This window comes from Haplochromis burtoni, unplaced genomic scaffold (assembly GCF_018398535.1).
Source record: "Haplochromis burtoni strain Fernald_Lab_line unplaced genomic scaffold, NCSU_Asbu1 Contig_11, whole genome shotgun sequence".
Taxonomy (NCBI): Eukaryota; Metazoa; Chordata; class Actinopteri; order Cichliformes; family Cichlidae; genus Haplochromis; species Haplochromis burtoni.
Window position 1 is genome coordinate 2,720,368 of NW_024582372.1, and position 15,463 is coordinate 2,735,830.

Sequence of the window (15,463 nt, forward strand, 5' to 3'; positions counted from 1 at the left end):
TGACTTGACCTTTTTAATGAATAAGTCATTTCATTCAAATGAATGGAAGCAGTAGACAAAAGTTATTAAATAGAGGCGATTGCAAAGCAATCATCCAACATGTTTTTGGGGAGAGAGGTTTCAGCTGAGGGTAAGGCAGCAATCTGACACTGAGCACATTTGTAAAGGTCAACACCATCACTGTTCTCTGCGGGTGCAGAGTAGAACCATCTCAAACGTGACAGTGCAACATACTGAACAGGTTTGATAGCACACTCGTACATCAAATGTGACGTGAACAATATTGTGCATCTTCCATTTTGGACAAAAGCCTCAAGTGTGACTGCTGCCAATGTTCCCCAAACACCCATAAAAATGAACAGTTTACCTAAAACCCAATGGATGACATTTTCCAACTTTAGGTCATGTTATTGAATATTGCCAACATTTCAATATAAGTTTTAACCAGTAATTATATTTGGTGCTTGTTTATTTAGTTGCAATGTCATTCCAAAAGTTTCAGCTAAAGTGCCACCTTAAAGAAACACACATCAGGCATCGCAAAAATGGCTGCCAGTCTTAGTTTTGTATATATGGTACACAGATTTTCATTTTAAACCATTTTTAGATAACTATCTGTAAATTAAAGTAACAGCTCACCCCCGCCCAAAAAAAAAAAAAAATCTCCTCTGTCCTGCAGAGTTATGTATCCATCTGGAATATTTTGGTGGGTTTTGCCCAACTCTGGAGATGTGTGGTGTAAAGATGTCCGTCTTTTCTTGAATATAACGGGACTAAAAGGCACGTGCGCTGTCCTAAATGGGTTTTTAAAAAAATCAGAACTAAAAAACAAAAAACAAAACACTACCTACATTAAACAGCAGCCCAGATTAAATGAAATTTAGTCACATTATATTAAAAAGAAGGCAAACATTTCTGCTACACATGCCTCCAAACCTGTGCAGATGAGCCAAAAATAAAAAATCTAGATGGATGACATGCACAACAGACCAGAGGAAATAAATATCGAGCTTTACGGTAAACTGCACCTTTAGTATTACTCTTCCGATAGCACGTTTTGTTTAAATTATGTCTCAAACTCTGTAATTCAATGAATTCTATATGAAATTACACAATTAAACTTGTTTAATGATGGAGAATGTTGACCAGCCAGCCAATAAGAACCACTGCCAGCCCAGCTGAGTGACAGTCTGTCCTATCAGTCCACACATTAGTACTTTAGTAATCAAACGCTTGGTTGAATGTGCGTTTGTGTCCCCCTCTGTTGTTGCCGTAGCCGCCGCCGCCGCTGCCGTTCCGGAACCCGTTGCCACGGCCACCGTTTCCACCGAAACTCCTTCCCCTGCCGCCTCTGAACCCTCCTCTGTCACCACGGTTACCACTGCCAAAGCCTCTGTCACCACGGTTACTGAACTGCTTCTCCTCCAGCTCTGGCAGCTCTGTGGCCACAGTGAGCTGCCAACGGCGACCGTCCTGCCATGTTTCCTAATGGAAGAACAAGTTTGGAGACAAAGGATTTCAAACAGGACTGCCAGTCTGTTGAAATGTATATTTTCACTTTTTTTCACATTTACAAGAAGTCAACTACATATGTTGAACAGATGTTGGGGTTATTGTTGTTCCCACCTGAATCTCCTTGACTTTATCAGCTGGGACGTCAAAACAAACTCCCTGTTAGAAAAACAATAAGCATGAGATGGCGAGTTTTTCAATGTCTGTGTCAAACAGACATGGTCACATATGTTCACTCATACTAACAGATGTCTCTCTGTTTACATGCTGTGGATAATTAGCTTTGTGCTTATTGTGCGACCAGAGAGACTCAATTCCCATACAACAGGACAATACATATAAAATAAAAAAAAAAGACATTTTACTCACTACTTCTCTTAATTTGCATTTTCATTTACCAGCGAGTTTCCAATTCACACTTCCATTTGCTATCATTCATGTGGCACGCTGGGGTGTGGGTTTTTCACTATTTTGCAAGAATGTACAATTTATAAGAAAGTAGAACACTCGCTGAGCCCAGTCCTTTGTAACTGTACACACGCAGACATCCATCAACATACAACCTCTCCCCCTCTCACACAGATACCCATTATTTTACAAAGGTCTAGCATCTATGTATACACTAGCCACAGCTCACATATCTACATATTGAGTGTGTATACATACTGTTCTGCCTTTGAGGAAGGTCATTCTGTGAATGTGGTTCTCAATCTCCTCTCCTAGCTGCTCTTTGATGGTTCTCCAGGCGTAACCCAGATTATGCATCTCCTGGGAACACACCAACTGCATTGTGCTGAAACCCTGCAAAAAAACAAAAACAAAATAGAAACAACACATTAGGCAGAATTACAGTTATACATCACCTAAAGGCACAGCGCATTTCTAACTAGATGGAGGACAAGCACTATACTTAGTGGGTGGGCAGGGGCAACATGTTAGGCCTGCATGAGAACGCCCACGGGCTTTAAAACAAAGGGCAGACACAAATCTATCGTCTAGGAAAGCTGTATGCGAGGGTGAACGGTGCCTAGTACGACATAATAGCGAGTTCTGTACGCATGCATAAATAACTTACAGCATCAGAGTTGAGCAGTGACCTCTGCTCTAGACTTGTGGCTCCAGAAATGTGGGCCAGGGCAGCAGCCAGTGCATCAACTGCTCCTCTCTCCTCAATCAGCTTCTCAGCTGATGCTCTGAAGTACCCGATAGCCGCGACTGGAACAGAATCCAGAAACCTGGACACAGTATAGGAAAAGTCAACAATCAAACTCTCGCAGTCAGGAAAGATTTTTCACATTCAGCAGTGTCATGATTAAGGCAGAGGCTTCGTGGGACCACCAAGCTGCCAAAGTACTAAAGCATCGCCCTTGATTATTAATAACACCTTGTGGCTGACTGAATACAAGCTTTCAAATAGTAAACAATTAAAACTATTTCATACTCCTGTAACAAAATATAATTGCTTGCCCTTGGCTCTCACTCCCCTTAATTACCTACCTGACAGCATCCTTGCTTGATGACTTAATAATATCGTTGGCAGTGGGAACGCCAACTCGCCTGAATGTGATGCCCTGAAATAAGAGCAAATAAAAAATGGTTAGTTTAACAGTCACATAGGAAGGCCTCATTGTCACAGATTGTGTAAAAAGCGCCTTTATTTAGCCGGTGCCTCTTAAACACCCTCCTCTACCTTTCTGTTCTTTTCCCTTTGGATCTTATCCATTTCCTTCTCACACGTAAAGAGAAAAGACTGAGTAGGACTGATTGTGTTCTTTTTTCTGATTTTTTTACAGCTTCTTTTTTTAAAAAACAAAAACAAAAGGGTAAGCCCGTCACTCCTGTTTGCCCAAGTGAGCATTTCAAAAGATACCTACTGCTTTGTTTTCTACGTAGCGCAACTGGTCCTCTTCTTTTCTTTGATAGAAGCAGATGCAGACTCCAGTCCTGCCTGCACGCCCTGTACGTCCTGAACGATGGATGTATGACTCCACATCCTGAGAATAAACACAAAAAAACTTCAGACAAAGTAAAGATTTGAGGCTTCATCATTTTACAACATTTCTCCCTTGAAGGCATGGAATATGTCAGGTCTGTTTGTTTGTTAGCAGTGTAGCATCTGCTGTTTCCAAGATATCCTGTTCAGATTTTATGTGATGTTAGGTACCAATAACAGCTGGAGCAGAATTTATTTTAGTGAAAATCTGGTCAAAGTCATACCAAATGTGAAAAATCTACAAAACTGTTATTTTTATTGAGTCGTCAAATTATATAAACTATATACAAATAGAAATGGGTTTGGAGGACACGAGTACCTAGATCAACCTTGACAAAAATTAATTTGAATTAGTTATTAAAGTTTCACAAAAAAGGAAGAAAAAAAAAAAAAAAAATCACACTACATATCTCTGTGTGTGTATAGCAATCATATATATCTTAAACAGCTTATAGGACCCAAAGATTTTTGCCAATTCTACTCCATGTGTACAGATCCATAATAAAGAATATGAACAACGGAGAAGAACAAAATACACCACTTTAGTATGAAATGCTTCAAGGTCATAGGTCAGACATCAGCGTGTCGTTATAAAAATCAGGCTGACTTCGGCAAGTTGTAATAAAACATTATAAAAACACCAAAGTGTTAGCAGCACCTTTGCCGTTCTGGGGCAGATGCGCTCTCCCAGTGATCTTGTTGTGTATAATCGTGTGAAAGTGTGCAGGTAACATCCATGCACCGCGACTTAATCACTCATTTTCATCCATCATCTTCACAAGTATAAAATCAACACTCTTACAATATTTAAACAAATAAATAAATATAAAAGGCATAATTAAGGAATTCTTATAGATAACTGGAAACTCTTCTCACCTTGGGTGGAGAACACTGGACCACCAGGTCAACTTCAGGGATATCTAATCCACGGGCTGCAACATTAGTGGCAACCAGAACCTCAAAGGCGCCGTTCCTAAATCCCTTCAGCGTCATCTCTCTCTGCTTCTGGGGGATATCACCATGAAGAGACTGGGTGCTCTTAAAAGAAAAGAAAAAGAAAAAAAAGAAAAGAAAATTACTGAGGATTTTACCAATTTAATGTGCAACACATCAGTCTGTTAAATGTGCACCATGCAAGTATGTGCATCTACCTGTTTGATGGATGCATTCATGGAAAGCTCATTGGCCTCTTTCTTTGTCTCACAGAAGACAATGGTTCTCCCATGGCTGCCACTGTACACCTGAATCACGTCGCCTATCACTGCCGCACGCTGTGACCAGTGACATGTTATGGCTAGATGCTACAGTAGAAAAAGAAACAGAGACAAATGATTCACCAGGGCGGGGGAAAGCGGGGCGTGAGAGGAGAGAGATTTTCATTAATCCAACTGGCAGGCTAAAAACTTGTACTTTATTACAACTTCACTGAAGTGGATGATGATAAATACAGCAATTTTTACTGCAAATGAACTTGCTGGGTTTTCCTGGTGGAGATGTACGCGAGCTCATTTTACAGTCCGTTACTTTAACTGGCCCTGCATGCAAGCATCTCTAAGCAATGTAAACCAAAGACCCAAGACTGCTGTAACGCTTGTTAAATTGCACCAGTCTCAGCCTCTATGTCTCCCTCCCACACAAACACACTTACTTCCACAGTTGTCGCAGCTTTCTGAGTTTTCTTGCCAATCAGGTCAATATGTTTGCAGTTGGGTCTCATGTATTTCTTTGCCACTTCATACACCCAAGGTGGGCAGGTAGCCGAAAACAAGAGAGTCTGTGGGTTGGTGTCGGCGTCTAAACAGGAGAGATGTGCACAACATTAAAATTTACATATATAACCAAACTAAAACAATTACTACTTCAGTAAAAAGTCGTGTAAAAAGGAAAGGACTCTATGCAGTCCTGTGAGAAACTAAGTAAACCCTTGCACCCTAGCAGATAAGAGGCTAAATAGCAGCAAGGTGCTGCTAATCAGATTCACACTGGATTAACTGATCATCAGGAAGTGTGAGCACCTCTACAAAGGCAGACGTTTTGGCAGTTTGATAAACAAACTAAAACACTATCAGCCCATTTTGGCCTATATACATATTTCAACATACAAACCCAGATATTGAACTTTACCTTTCTTATATGATGAACCCAAAATCTCTTCGACCTGTTCTGCAAAGCCCATGTCCAACATTTGGTCCACTTCATCCAGAACAACATGTTTGACTTTGGTGAGGTTGAGTTTATTGTTCTGGATGTGGTCCTTGATGCGACCGGGGGTTCCAACTAATATATCAATACCATTACGGATAGCATCAACTGGAAAGAAAAGGTTAATAAAAAGTGTTTTATTTCATAACAATATATAAAGCAAGCTGAAAACAGCAAACAGAAACTGCATTTAGATGTCAGAATTTAAAAATATTCTGACATCTACTTAAGAATCTATTTCTAGAAAAAACAGCAGTGAAGGAATGGTCTCAGTTACCCTGATTATCATCGACATTTTACAGTCACTGAAACTGAAGTCATGATTGAAGCAATCCCAGTTATTAAGTTAATTTGCAAATCCCATGAATCATACACTACAAAAAAAAAAAAAAAGCCCATGCGCTGTTCCAGTATACAGTCCTGCCACCTTGTGTCTGCCCTGAATTACTGCAGTCAAAAGGTTAAAAGTAGTGTATTTGAGGCATTCAAGCAACAAAGGTGGATTGAACCACAATTTTTGCTAAATTAAAATGTGTAATACATGTATAACATCCCTCTTTTCTAACTGGAACATCCAAAACTATTTGACTTAAAGAAAACTGTGTTGTTGTATGTGACATACTCTGTGGGTTGTAGGAGCTGCCTCCATAGAAACAGGCGATAGATACGCGCTTAGCGATGTCTTTGAAGTCTTTAGCAACCTGGATAGCCAACTCTCTGGTCGGAGTCAACACCAGAACCTATAGTTTAAAAAAATAAATAAAAAAAATTTTTAAAAAAAAAAACTCAGTCACACAGAATCACAACGTCCATAAATATTCACTACCTCTGCTGTGTATGGGCGTGTACCTTGGGAGGACGGCCTCTGGCCATGTCCACTGAATCCTTCTGGAGCTTCTCCACCAAAGGGATAGCAAAGGAGAAAGTCTTTCCTGTTCCTGTTCGGGCTTGGGCAATTACGTCCTCTCCATCATAGACATGATTAAATGTCTTTACCTGAATGTCAAACAAATAAGAGACTCCTCGGGCTAAAAAGGGACAGTAATAGTGTGGAACACAGAGAAAGAAAGAGAATCAATGGTAATTAGTTATTAGTTAATTATTTAGCAAACCTCGAAGCACTTCAACAACTCCTATGCCCATGTTAGATTAGCCCTAGAAAGCTTGTAGAAGTCTATAAATATTCAAATAAATTCTGTAATTCCTCATTACATAAAAAGCTGAAGTCAGACTTAACAACATGACTACCCAAAACTATGACGCACCAAGCATGTCAAGAACTGTGCATGTGCCAGTGACCTTCTAATTCTGAGGCACTGTATAAAAATAAATAGAATTAAAAATAAATTAATGAAAATAGGGTAGAAAGTTCTGACATTACCTTTCAGTTTGTCAATAGTGACTTTAGAGATCCTAAAGTTGGAGAATGCACCTTCCTTCTGCTCTGGTGTCTCTTCCTAAACAAGAAAACAGAGTCAGTTTTGTTTTTAAAACCTGTAACTGAAGCCAGAAGATGTGCTGGGAAAAGCAAAAGACATTCTCTCTGCAGATCTTACCGTTTCTTTTTCGCTGTCACTGGCCGAATCTTCGCTTGACTGGGATGGTGTCTGAACCGGGGTGTTTGGGGTGGAATGTCCATTGGTTGCTGCCTCTGCAGTTGCCTTCTTTTGCTTCTTCTTGATTTTCTAATCCCATGAAAAGAAGTGGATCAAATATTACAGAGAGATCACTTTATAGGCAAAATTATTATATTCCCCTAATATAAACAGGATGTATTAATATGCCCATAAACTGTCCATTAGTTCCAAAATTAGACCTTTGGCTAAGGACAATCAACACTGACCTCTGTGTCTGTCTGTTCTTCAGTGCTCTTCTTAGTCTTCTTCTTTGATGTTTCAACACCATTGCTGTTGCCATTCATATCAGTGGCCTCATCGAGGTCTTCGTTCACTTGGTCTGCCGCAAGCTTGTCTTTTTTCTTTTTCTTTTTGGGTGCAGGAGGCTCACAATCTGGATCCTCCTGCTCTTCCAGCTGCTGCTGCTGCTTCTTCAGCTTCTTGCCCTCTTTGGTCTTGTTCTATTTTTTTTTAAATTTCATTTTAAGACACAAAACAGTAAGAAATTCAGGAACCCCAAGGACTCTGTAGCTACTCAAAGTTTAAAAGTGTTCAGTTCCTCCACACATTGTTGGCTAATGTTGTGCTTTTTGTCCTACTATCAGCAAAAACGTCATTTAGATATTGCAGTGGTTAATGTGCATTTGCTGTATCACACAACCTTTCTGCTGGCAAAATATTCAAAGACTACAGTTATTTGGGTGGTTTTTGGCATTAAAGTGGTCTGAAGCTACTTCCATCTGCTCTCTTATTCAGTAGGGTCCACCTCAGTGGGCAGCTCTGCATGTCTGGCTGATTTTTACGCTGGATGCTCTTCCTGACAACACCAAAATAACTAATGTCTCCTCCCTGCATCGTAACAGGAATATTTTGCTTAATGTAAACCACTGGACTATGAAGCCACTTATAAAAATGAGTGACGTTGAAAACACATTAAACAAAAGACAAAACACTTCTATATGGATATCTGCGTGGTGACTGACCCCAAATATTGACATTTTATTGAATAAATTAATGACTTAATGAAAAAAAAAAAGGAATACTACTTTAATAACCAGACATGAGCCCGCTGCTAATAAGACGGCTCCTCTCCTGCACTGCCACCCGCAGATATCATTAGCCGAACAAACTTATAATAAATCATTTCGACCAAAGAACCAGCCAAACTGTGTTTCCCAGTTTAAACGGTTGATTTATTAATCCTGACCTGAGGTCACACTAGGAAACACTAATCAGCCATCCACCTTGTAAGTCTGACAAAACTTAATTCTAGGCGGCCATACAAACTTTAGCGAATTTAGTGTATTTAGCATGCCAAAGTGATATTCGGCAGTACCTATAGTTTTAAGTAAAGTGTTGTTTACTGTTTTACGTAGTATTTGTTTGGGTTTTTTTTTTTAGAACGTCTGGCTATAAAGTAAACAAAACTTAGTTCGTGTTTACAGCGCGGATGTATACTCAAATGTAAACAGTTTCGTCAGACCACACGATCAACTCTCAGACACATGGGCATGCCACGTGATCTTCTCTTAGCTAGGGTTAAATGGCTAACACTCGCATTGTGTGCTAACATTAACTTAGCTCACCATCGGACCACGTTGCTGCTCTTCCGCTTCATTACAAAATTTAAGTTTAAAACAGCACAGGACATGAGCGCAAAAATACGTCACTGCTAAGTTCGCTACACACTGTTATCTTATCTCTCTCAGTTTTCCTAACAGTTAAGTAGAGTTAGCTGTCTGGTTAGCTAGTTAGCATGTTCAGCCACATGCTGCCAAAACATGGAAGAGCCGAGCCGCGAGTAAAACCATTTTTCTTTCTTTCCAGGTCGAGACGACCTGCTTTGCTCACCTTTAGGGTTTTAGTTTCCACGACAGTGTCTACTTCTTCGTCCATTGCTTGATCCTCAGTTTCAAAAATGATCTTTGATGGCATTTCTCTTCCCTGTTGGAAACCCTCAGCGTAGACACAGGTAAAACCCACGGGCACGCGGACGGAAAGGAACGCGCAGGGCGGCGCAACGACGCGTGTTCGCGATCCGGGTACAGAAATAGACCTCATAGACACTATATCCAGTCTCCGGATAAGCAAAAGACAAGAAATATTAGTAACAATTTTCTTACGAACGTGAAATAATTACAGCAAAATCACAACGAATTATAACAATGAAAACAAAATCAAATGTTAGGTAAAAAATATTTTCGGATCTCAAGAGGGAAAACAAATCTTAGAATCAAATAACTGAAATGGTGAAAAAGTAGCCAAACAGCCCTAACAGTATTTAATTGAATTTAATCACAACCACATCAACATACTTCATATAGAGTCTGTAGTAGTTTCACATTGTACACTGTCTATTAAGCCTATCAGTATTTTTATTCATCTTTAGGCATGAAAAGATGAATAAAAATACTGATTGAGGTTGTCATAATTCATGCATGATGGGGTTAAATAACAATAATTGCAATGAAACACGTCATACATCTATAGTAATATTAAATAACCAGTGGGTGGCAGGGTATGGAGTTACACATCAGTGTCCAATGTAGTGGTTTATGTGCAAGCATACCATCAACACTGACACAAATGCAAGAAAACATCCTTAGAATAGCTGTCCACTGTAGTGACCACTATGCGTGAAAGGGTTAATGGCTGATAACAAGTAAACAGGTTAAAGGACTTGTCACATAATGATCCAATGCAGCTCATTTTGTTTTACTACAACATTCATGTATGTTCTGTAAAGCCAATCCCTCGTTTTGTCGCCTCTACAAACAATATTTATTATAAATTTGGGTTTGGAAAGTGAAGTCTTATTTTTTGCAAATGCTGAATTTATTTAACAGCAAGCAGGAGGTGACAGCCCTGGTTGCAAAAGCCAAGACGGTTTTTATAAAGTAATAAAGTAATAACTTCTACCTTCGGCTATAACTTCAGTTTAACTATCCGGTTGTTCAGTGATGACGCGACGAATCCTACTTTCGGGTCTAAAGTAGTCTGCGTTTAATATGGCTTTTGTGTTGTTAACATGTTTAATGTTATGTATTTTCTTCTATTTGATCTCAAAAAGCTCCTAAAACAGTCAGTGATCACTGTTGACCTCCCTCGGCTTTTATTACCGCTAATCATTTATTTAAGCTCAGTTTTTAAAACCTTAGGATGTAACTACAGCCCAGCCCATGCAGCAGTATATGAATGACTAACCTCGTATTGTGGATGGATTATCTCAGTTGTTCTCCTGGCTGAAGTTTGGTCCTTTTACAGCATCCTGCCATGCGATTACATTTGTTCCTGACCACCGAGAACACTCACGTTAACTTTTATCGAGTGGAAAAAAAGTTAGCTTGTTTATATTATGCTAACATAGCTGTGTCGCTAGCGGTCACGTAGCACATCATTATATACCAGCTAGCCCAACTTCAGTAACCCTACAAACGTCACTGCTGTTTAGTTTTCTGTCTTCATTTATGCTGGAAGTGATAGCAGAGCTGTACGTTTTAATTTGTTTCCAAAACCCCGCAGCCAGGACATGCTATATTGTATTTAGATAGAAGCTAGCGAGCTAACTCCCTGCTAACTTCTAACTCCGTTAAATGTCATAAATTCCGTTTTCATGGATGCCTGGATGTTAAACTCAATTGTTACACCTCGTAGAGCAGAACGCTGATCATTTTATTAAAGATGAAAGACTTTAGACAGTTTTTCAACTCTCAGTAATGCCATAGTGATCGTTTGATATATGGACCTGCAGCGGAGTTTAGACCCAGACACGGCTAGTGACGTCAGACTGAACAACCGGATAGAGATTGAAAATGTGACGTCACTCAGGGGTAAAACCGCAAAGAATTCTGGGAACTCGTGGCAAGAGGTACTAGCGCACGCAGGCTTTCAATTGAAATCAGTTATACAGCGATAAAAAGAAACACAAAAAATGGCAAGAAGCTGTTGTATTATTAACTGCAATAGCCGGTCGCATGACAGCCACGGGAAGCCGACGGGTAAAGAGATCGGTTGTTATCGGATTACGTCGTTGAAGAGAAATTGTTCGAGCCATGTTTCCGAAGTAACAAAGAGGCGACGGATGGCCTGGATTGCAGCCATTCAAAGATCAAATATAACGTCCCAGAACACTCCAGCTCACAGGTTAGTCTGCTCCAAGCATTTACACGAAGGTCAGTCTGCTGTTGTAGTTAATGCGTCATTTTTCTTAACATAATTGGTGATATAGGTTACAAGCAAGTCTGGCGCTGAACAGAAATTGTTGCGCTATGCTCCTTTATTTATTGTGCATAAATAGTGAATTGTCCTGACACAATATTGCGTTTCGCTTCTGTTATTATGGTACATTGACAAAAACATATACTTTTATTCACAGGATAAAACAGTTGTTTTGTATCACTAATTGTCCAGTACGATTACAGCATACAGTATTATTGTCACTGCTACATTTCTGTGATGCGTACCAGAAATTATTTCCACTACTAATTAATTACCGTTGAGCTCAAAGGTCCTATTAATAAACGGTTAACGAATGTGTATTTATGAAGACGATTTGTGAGACTGGTAAACTTATGATACGTACGATGGTCTTTACTTTCTACACGGTGCATTTCAAGGTCCTGTACCCATCCGTCGGTAAACTGTACCTGGGCTTGTTGCAGTGACCTGAAGTTACTAAACTTGAGTGTATGCACTCACTCCAAGAACCGTATAATTATAAATATGAGCGTGGTGAAAGTTGGGCAGCACGCTAACGTATTTTGTCCCTCTGTGTGCTCGTAAGGGTCTAACACTTTCACTGGTTTGATTTTTTTCCTCGTATCTTTTCTTTGACTTTTCATTAAGTCTGTCTTTGTACGGACCGGCATTGTTCTCCTTCGTTTTGTACATACCTTTTTGGGGGCAAAGAAAAAGCAAGAATTTATTGGAACCGAAGAATGAACGTTTTGCGGTGCTGCAAATGCTTGCATTTGATGCGGTACTTGGATTGTTTTGCCACGAGTTCACGGCATGCAATGCGCGAAAGTCACGTGGTCTGTCAATCTCTATAGTTAAAGTCTTCTTAAGTGGAGCATGTGCAAGTTATGATCCTGTTTAGGGTAAAACAGACAATAAAACAGGGTGTTTTAGGACATGACAACTTTGTCATTGAGAGATTGCTACTCCTGGGCAAAGAAAATAATGAAAATGAAAATAATTATAAATTGAAGGAAAGATGTGAAGGAGAATTAATAATTAGGCTCCTTAGGAAAAGAAAACTGTGGCGCTCAAAAATGCACACTACCCGCACATATGGGCCTGCTGTGTTCAAAGACCAGTTTTGTGAAGAGGAACTACAAAAATCAAATCCTCAAGATCATTATTCAGCTCCACTGTTTTGAAGAGCTAAATAAATATGGATATCTCAGTGGAAAATAAAACTTCTTTGCTGAGGTTGACATAAAAAAAAGACAAAAACTTGGTTGTTACAACAGTGAAGCAAGTATAAGTCATTTTTTGTCTTCAACTTTCAGTTTATTTAAATATAGCCATCTTTTTGATCAGTATTATGGTACAGACTGTTTCACACAGAGTAATCACCTTATTCCAAGCAGATTTTAAGATGCTAGTATACTGTTCACAGATTGCATGTTTGTCTAACAAATGTTTACATTTTCAAAAGATATATTTTAACATTTTGTACAGCTTTTTTTATCCCTACTGGGAGAATATCCTGTGTCTTGGTATGCAGGGTTAACCCACTGTGTGTTCTTGCACTGGAAGGAGAAACCGGAGTAATCATGTGGAGATTATATAAACAGAAGGACCTTCCGTGGTTCTGAAGCAGAAAAAGCAGCAGTAATTTACATTTTGATTTGCATTGCTTGCCAGTCATTTGTCACTTTGCTTTGTATGAACAATTACAATAGAGAGAAGAGGCCATTTTTGAAGATTAATTGTGACCTCTTACAAGTGTGATGAATAAAATGGTGAAAGACAAGCACTTATTTGTCAATTCTTTATCAGAGAAATTTTCACTACACCAGTATCGTGTTGCCAGAAACTACAGGATCCAGTCAAGAGTCCACTGGCAGAGATACCCAGTTTTACAGAGGCAGTTTTTAATGTTCTAGAAAATCAGATGCAGAAGGCCTTTATATATCCTCTCTTGGTCTCACAGTGTGCTCAGTTAAATATTTAAATTGACTTCTGGACCATCAGTTTTAAGAGATGCACTCTGAAAAAAAGAATAAAACTGCAGTAGTTTTCTTCTCTGTGCATTTTATTCCTATGGCTTTGTTCGTCTTATTTCATGCAGCTTCTTTATGACAATACCAACAAACTGAGGTCCCGCTTAACTTAGTTTAGTCTATGTTAACCTGTGCTTTTAAAGGTGAGAAGAGGTGCAGTTCGATCTGACAGTACCCTAAAAAATAACCACAGACTTGACATGTTTCCTAGCAGAGCTAGAGCCAACAGTTTGATCGGGTTTGGTTTTCTTCTCATTTTGGGGGGAGTTAAGTATTTCCAACTGTGCTGCTCTATTTCACTACAACTCATTATTAAGGGAATGAGCATAAACAAACAAAAACCCATATAATTTATGTCTCTTGAGCCCAATAATGCCAAAAGTAGGGCTTCAGTGGACTGCAGCACTTGCAAGAAAATATTGTTCTCTTTGGTAACTCCTTAAACGCAAGACAAGTGCTCCTAAAGAAGAATTTAATGAACACAAACATGTAAAAAATAAAGATCATCATGTTATCATATCTATAGCACACTTAAACACCGTGTGTCTTCATAGGACCCTTTATATCTACCCAGGAAATACCATCTCATTCTTCAGGTAAGTGAAGTGAGAATTGTGCAGCACAGAGCTATAATTTAATAAAACAAACACCCAGCAGGCAATGTAATATTTTAAAATGAAGCTGCACACTGAAATGTATTCATTACTACTGTCACTGCCGAATCATCCCATGAATTTGATCAATTCTTAGAAACTGTTTAACAATTTGCTGTTATATATTTTATCAGTGACATCTTGTCACATATTAAAAAATACTGTTTCCTTTTTGAGCTTTTGCAGCTCATATAATGATAACCCCAAGCCAGATGTGAAGCAGCTCAGCAAGAAGAAAGATATAAAGCATCGCTCAGACAATTGCAGATGGAAGATTGGAGACCTCATAATGCAAAGTAGATGAGAATCCAGAGTGTTAATAGCTGGTTGACGTACACTTGACATCCATTGTGTTGCTGTAAAGAAAATCTACCGGTACATAAAGTGCTGTACCATTGTTAAATCAGGCAGTTAAATGTCTCATAAATGTATAATATGGCAAAAAAACAAAAACTGGTGCACCTCTGCTGCTGGTTTACCTTATTACAGGTTTGCACTCCACACAGTAACTACACTCTCATGCATCTGAACACGCTGGATTCAGCTTTGCCAGTTAAACACCCTGCTACCACACTACCCCTGCATGTGTACATGGCTGGAACTTAATCTTTGCTGGGAAGGGCTTTAAACTCCCAAATCCCTGCACAGGAATTGACAGCTGCAGTGACTGATAAAAACTTCAATCCATACGTGATAAACAGACAGCACAGTTTTAAAGCCATGATAATTTTAGAAACAGAGAACTTCTTTTGACACAGCAGCCTCACAAGATAATAATGGAAATGTTTCCCCTAATGCAGTTACAGTTGTGTTTTTAAACTCAGGTTTAATGAACAGGTGTGTAATCACTCTCTGAGATGTATAAAAAACTTTACATTATGTAAATGTTTAAATATTAGTTATTGTACATTCTATACAGGCTTTTCTGTGATTTATGTAATTTCACACTGTGTTTGACATGTTTTCAGATCCCTAATGAGGCAGATTATGTTTTATGATGGACAGTCTCTTCCATAACTGTTTTGAAGCTGAGTCACTCAGTCGGCTGTCTGCTGTTCTTCATCGTGGCCACTACAAGGTTTGAATTTCTTTTCCTGCATCATATGTACCTCAGGTTTATGGAAGTTGTCATTTATATTGTTTTGTTCATGGTTTCACCTTCTATACTATGTATGATTTACCGTATCATTGTTTACCCCGATGTTCTAAAGATAATCCAAGGCTATGCTTTAATGTATAGCAAAGGCCTTTAAACAT

General features: G+C 39.1%; 1 protein-coding gene across 1 annotated transcript; it reads right to left on the bottom strand.

The window, feature by feature from the left end:
• Positions 1-9,399, bottom strand: ddx21 (DEAD (Asp-Glu-Ala-Asp) box helicase 21). Its single transcript, XM_005915117.2, has 16 exons — positions 9,175-9,399; positions 7,551-7,784; positions 7,264-7,392; positions 7,089-7,164; positions 6,557-6,735; positions 6,330-6,447; positions 5,630-5,815; positions 5,154-5,299; positions 4,657-4,806; positions 4,382-4,543; positions 3,387-3,506; positions 3,010-3,083; positions 2,588-2,747; positions 2,179-2,313; positions 1,627-1,671; positions 1-1,485 (listed from the first exon to the last, which is right to left on the bottom strand). The coding sequence occupies exons 1-16, from the start codon at positions 9,382-9,384 to the stop codon at positions 1,219-1,221; spliced, it is 2,391 nt and encodes a 796-aa protein (XP_005915179.1). The 5' UTR covers positions 9,385-9,399; the 3' UTR covers positions 1-1,218.
• Positions 9,400-15,463: the final 6,064 nt, after the last annotated feature.